The 5,718-nt window shown below is 44.0% G+C and overlaps 1 protein-coding gene across 1 annotated transcript; it reads left to right on the top strand.

The window, feature by feature from the left end:
* Positions 1–4,966: 4,966 nt before the first annotated feature.
* Positions 4,967–5,335, top strand: TCEB2 (transcription elongation factor B (SIII), polypeptide 2 (18kDa, elongin B)). The gene has a single exon (XM_010563526.1). The coding sequence runs from the start codon at positions 4,967–4,969 to the stop codon at positions 5,333–5,335; it is 369 nt and encodes a 122-aa protein (XP_010561828.1).
* Positions 5,336–5,718: the final 383 nt, after the last annotated feature.

The following is a 5,718-nucleotide window of genomic DNA, read 5'->3' on the forward strand; positions in this document are numbered from 1 at the left end:
TCAGGATGATTGTCACTCATGGCTCCCTTTCTGACAGCAACAGTAGTGATGCTAAGGATTGAGGGAGGCAAAGAAAGAAAAAGTTCCAGTTTTCTTTCACTGTATGCATGCCCTGCCTCTAACACAGCTGGAATCGGACACCAATGGGAGTATTGTTTCTGCCACACTAAAAAGAGGACATTTCTTTCAACACACATCTTGCCATAGGTGTCCAGGTCTTTGTGCCATTAGACTGTTGCAACACACAGTATGTGAGGCTGCATCTCAAAACCAGCCAGAAAAACTAGCACAGATCCCTGTCGCTGTATCAGAGGCTGTAGGGATTCAATGCTTTGCTGAATTGGAGGATAGGCATAACAAGTTTTAAAAGTTACTGGAGGATTCCTAGCATAATGTGTTGCATTAATTCCATTAGCTTGGCTCTTTCAGCATACCTGGGTTTAATTAGACACCTTGATTGGTATGGCTGAACTCATCAGCTTCCACTGATTGACAAATAGCTAGAGGAAGCAAAGCTGCACTGGAAGTGGTTTGGGGATAAAAGGGGCAGTGGCAAAATGAGTGTGGTCTCTTGAGAGATCTGGAGTAAAAGGATAGTTGTAGAGGAGGTGTCTGCTGTTTGTTGTGACAGAAGATCTGATTTATGCAAGTTCTTTTTGTTTATTAGTTTGTGTGTACTTAGCAAAAGGCTTTAGAGCTTCTGTTGTACTTTGTTTTTAGCCTTGTGGTGCAGCTGTCAGGTTTTGTGTTAACCTTGTGATTTTGGTAGATTATGCTCTCTGTGTGGTTCTGCTGCAGCAAACTGTGATGGTATCTAATGAAGTGCCTTGAGAAAATATTCCTCCTCTGGTAATCCTTAAATGAATGAATTTCTCTTTGAAGGGAATGATTTGCTCAAAATTACTTTGTTAGTAATTAGAGGCAACAAGGTGAAAACACAACATATCTCTTGCACTGTTAAGTATGTGATGTGAACTTGGTTTTATTTTAATTGAAACCATTTGATTAGGGTCTAGTGTAACCAGAGGCCAGACCCACTTCTGCCTTGTCCCTACTATAACTCTTGACAAATCTTGTGCTGTTTCTTGAGGACAGTTAAGTGTTACAGCGTATAATATCTCTAATAAGAGTATGGTTGCAAGGAAATGTAACAAGCAACTTGTAACTTGAAGGGCATGGTGGATTCTAAATTATTGTCTTAAGATGATTAGTTTACTTAACTAGTTAATTATCCTTTCTTCCTTGGAGAGAAATAACTATATTAATAACTTTCTTATAATTCTTGCTGTTTCTCAGGTAGACAAATGTATAAAATATACATATAAAATAGGAAACTGAAGTGTGGTGTGACCAAGGCTGTTGCTGCCAGAAATGCCTGGCAGCTCTACTTACTTAACGTGAAGTGTATGTTGAAGTATGCTGTGTGCTTTTTTTTTTTTTCCTTAAAAAAAAAAAAAAAAGGCAGCTTAAAACATCTTGGATTGCAGACTTGAGAATGAAGAAACCAAGTAAGTGCTTATGAAAGCCTGTAATGTTAAGTGAGTTGCCTATGGGATCCGTAGTAGAGCAGAGCTGTGTCTGTTCATGTTCCTGCTCACCTGCTTGGAACTTTCCTCTTGAGACAAACAAAGTTTTCCAAGTGAAATGTGTAACAAAGGAGTAGAAAGGATTCCCTGTTGTGCAGATGTAAATGAAGTCACCTTCTGGGGCTGCAGCGTTAAGCAAGTGTCCTCTGAGCGTTCTTCTGTTAGGGGAAGGTTAAGTCATCCTAGCCTAGCTGATGGCTGTGATAGGTGAGAAGGTTGAGTGCCTCTGAGACATGCAGATTATGGCAGCTTGCTGCTTTCCCTTTATACCTTCTGCCTTGGGGTCTGTTGTGCTGCAAGGGCTTGCAGCCCAGCTGTAGACATACTGATGTAAGTCAAAACAACTTCCTTCAGTGGCTGTGGGGGTATGGCAACAGTTAATGTAGGGCCTCCTCAGTTTGAGGCCTGTGATGAGAGGAACGTCCAGCTCTGCCTTTCCCTGTTTACCTAGCTCTTGCGTCTGTCAGGGAAGGTGCTGAACTAAACTGGTCAAATAATGTAGTGGCTTGGCTTAAATAGTGACTCTGCGCCAAGCCAAGGAGGCAATCCTGCCCTCCGAAGCTTTTGCCAGTTAGAAGGATTCTGAGTTTTTCTGGGGAGATGCCTGGAGTTGGAGGGTCTGGGCTGAACCAGAGGGGTGCCTGGATGGTGGCTCCAGATCACCAAGGCTCTGACCAGGGTATCATATTCCATAATTTGATTAGAACTTGCTCACACTGAAAACATTTCTTCAGTAACCTTTAGTGTCTTTAGACATGGTCTGCTGGATGCCTATTGCTTCACTTTGTGTTTCCTGATTCAAAACTACATCAACTTACTACTTAATTACTAAACTCTATAGTAGGCTTCAAAACTGGATTAAAGCACATAAATAAATCTGAACTGACTTCAAAACGGTTCATGTTAACTGTTTTAGAGAAGTTAGTAAGGGAAAATGATGTTCCTTCTGGCTCAGACAACTGATTGCCTCCATTTTTAGCTGAACTCATGGGAGTAAACCATTAGGTAGGACCCTACCTAATGTGTGTGCAACTCTTGGGAAATCAAATGGACTTCATGAAACTTGATATTTCCCCCAAAAGCACCACTTGTGTGACTTGGCCCTTGTCAGTGAGAATATAGTTTGCTACTTATCAGGGTGCAGCAGCATCACCACTTGTGGTGGGTGGTACTGTCTTGCCTCTGCAGGAAGGATTCAAGATTGAATTCCTGATGCTTTTAGGTTATGTCAATGAACCCTGCCTAAATCCTCTCCCTAGTGTAAGCTTTAGAAAGATATTTCTCTATTAACTCTCCCTTTTTCCCCATCAGTTCCCACCTTTACCAGTCTGGGGTAGATGACAGTTGGGTTGGCGGGGGGGGGGGCGACGGTTTATTTAAACTCGAACTACTTCAAGTTGTTTAGCCTATGTCCATGGTTCCCCCTTGTCCAGCTTTGCTGTGTCTCTGAACAGTCTCCCTTTGAAGCAAAAATTGAGTTCTCTAGCTGCTGCTCATGGAGAAGGCCTGACTTTTTTCCTTAAACTCTTCAGCAAAATGACATAACACAAAGGCAGTGTAACACCTCCACTACCCTGAAGAAAGGTAAACGTTGCTTCTTCCTTCCTTCAGTACTAGGATTGTGGAGTGGGTAGTTTTGGTCTCAATCCACAAACTTATTTAGATCCCAAGGTCCCACTTGCCTTCAGCAGGAATTAGCCCTTGCATAAACCCTGTGTCTGAGTCCAGAGCAGCTCCCTTTTGTTTTGTTGGCTATGCTGCGCTTATGATATCTCTCTGCTCCTTTCTTCCCATCTCCTGGAGAACACACTGCAAAGCACAGGGAACCTCAGCTGGAACAGGCACACGTGCATGTCTGAGCTGGCATGACATGAAGAGACAGTTAAGGGCCATACTTAGATGGCAGGGTACCTGGGTCACTGCTCATGGATGGGTAAATGGGGCTCCACCAGGCTGAAATAGCAGTGTCTGTCTTCCTGTTGGACAGGAAAAAAATACTGGAAGAACAGAGTTATTGCATCTCTTACTATCTCTGGTGTAATCTAGCTTGAATGACCATACAAGGGATCAACTCTAGCCTAAGTTTGTCATGGAAAGCTTGCATGTGCCAGTGATATCAAAGTGCAGATGGCAGAGAAAATCAAGGTTAAATACTTTTTTCCTTTCTCTCTCACCTAGTGAGTGAGAGTTTTGCCTTCAGCAGTGCAGGTCTGCAGGTAGCTGACTACTGCCACTGCTTGCCTTTGTCCAGATGAGTGTCTTGCTCCACTTCTTGAGGGGGTTCAAAATGGGGGGTGGGGGGAGCAGTAACTGCTCATGAACCTCTGGACCTTACCCCTCTCATCCTGAAGACAAAAGCAGCCCAGACCCCTGAAGTGCAGCTATTCTTCCAGGGCCTGGGAGTAGGGTTTGGTGTCTGTGGGTACAGATGGAGCCATCCCTGTGCTGGCCCTGAGCTTCTCTGTGGGAACTCATAATGGAGGCTCTGGGAAGATGCCCTTCACTCTCTTGAGCATTTCAGAGCTGAAGCGAGCCTTTAGCCTCTTGGGTGTGACTTGCTCTGCATGTGACAAGCAACTATGCTGGCACTACCATAAAGTACTCCTAAAATGACTGGGCTTTGAAGAGCTCCCTTTTAAGCTAATGCTACCAGCCCTGATTTCCCCTCCTGCTCTGCTCCTATGTGAGTTTATTCCACCTTAACCAAACTGTGAGGGAGAAGAGTTACTCCTAAGCTAAGACTCTACCATAAGCATTGGTGCTAAGCAATGAGCTATTTTGATGACTAACTTCCTGGAACTGCAGTAGAAGGCTAAAATATCTCAACACTGTCCATTAGTTTGACAGCTCTCAATGCTCCTGTATTTATCAGCTTTCCCGTCTTTACTGAACATGTGAAGGAGCCAGGGAAATCCTTGTCTCTTGCCTGACTAGAAACCAAAAAACCACAACCATTTTGTGTGCTACATTCTCCTGAGCTGAGTACAGTCAAAGCTGCATGCTTGGCTCTTCCTGGGATCTTGGGTAGATGCACGTGGCTCAAAGCAAACTGAGGATGAAACCCTTTCAGGCAAGAAGCTAAAGTAATACAAATGTTCATTAACAGTGTGAAAAGCTCTCTGCTAGATGATATTTATCTAGGAACACAAAAGTTGTTAAGTACTTAATAGCTCTGCTTGTGTAGAGCATGAGGGTCTTGGTCTGTCTAGCAGAGCAGCTTCTTGTAGCTTTTTTGTTTTTCCTGTCCTTGTCCTCATTGGATCCATTTCTCTAATGACGGTTCTGTCTTGACTTTAGTTATTCCCAAAAATACAGGTTTCTCACTAAGAGGACAGGAATCTGTTTCCCAGTGACAGGGGACTGCAGGAAGCCCTAGTGTAATGATAGATGTCCACGTGATGGTTCACCATCACAGGACTACAATCTTCACTGAGGCCAAAGAGACAACAACTGTGCATGAGTTGAAAAAGGTGGTAGAGGGAATACTGAAAAGGCCACTGGAGGAGCAGCAGCTCTACAAAGATGACCAGCTGCTGGATGATGATCATAGGACTTTACTAGACTGTGGCTTAAGCAGCCGAAACTGCCATCCTCATGTTCCTGCCATGGTGAGCTTGGCTTTATTCAGACCTGGCAATGGCACCTTTGAACCACTGTGTATTGACCCCTTATCAAGCACCCCAGAGCTACCTGATGTTAAGAAGTCACAGTTGTGTGGTAGCAGCTCTAGGGAGCAAACCTTGTGTTAAAACCAGCATCTCCTGTCTTTGCCTCTTGCAGACAGGGTGCTGGTCTTGTCTATGTATCCTGTGTCCAACCACACCCTTCCAAAGGTGTCTATCTGCCCAATAAAGAACTGCAATTCAATTACATGATGTCAGTGTGCTGTAGTGTCCAGGCAGCCAACAGAACTGTTTCCTGGGATCCTTCTCCCAAATTATTGTTGGAGGAGAAAGGTGGCAGCAGCTGGTTATGTGTGTACATCCTGAATTGTAAGTGGCATGTTCTACCATTTGTGTTTCTTCCAGCCAATGCCCAGCTCTGAGCTGCTGGGTTTTTTGAGGGGGAAGAATTGTTGCACAGACTAACTTTGTATGTGAGCATTTGTTTCTATGTCTTTATCTTGACTCCT

The sequence above is a fragment of the Haliaeetus leucocephalus genome, unplaced genomic scaffold (genome assembly GCF_000737465.1).
Source record: "Haliaeetus leucocephalus isolate CR32 unplaced genomic scaffold, Haliaeetus_leucocephalus-4.0 Scaffold168, whole genome shotgun sequence".
Classification (NCBI taxonomy): Eukaryota; Metazoa; Chordata; class Aves; order Accipitriformes; family Accipitridae; genus Haliaeetus; species Haliaeetus leucocephalus.

Excerpts from the sequence above, each read along its gene's own strand:
- TCEB2 (XM_010563526.1), top strand. The coding sequence starts at position 4,967 with ATGATAGATGTCCACGTGATGGTTCACCATCACAGGACTACAATCTTC.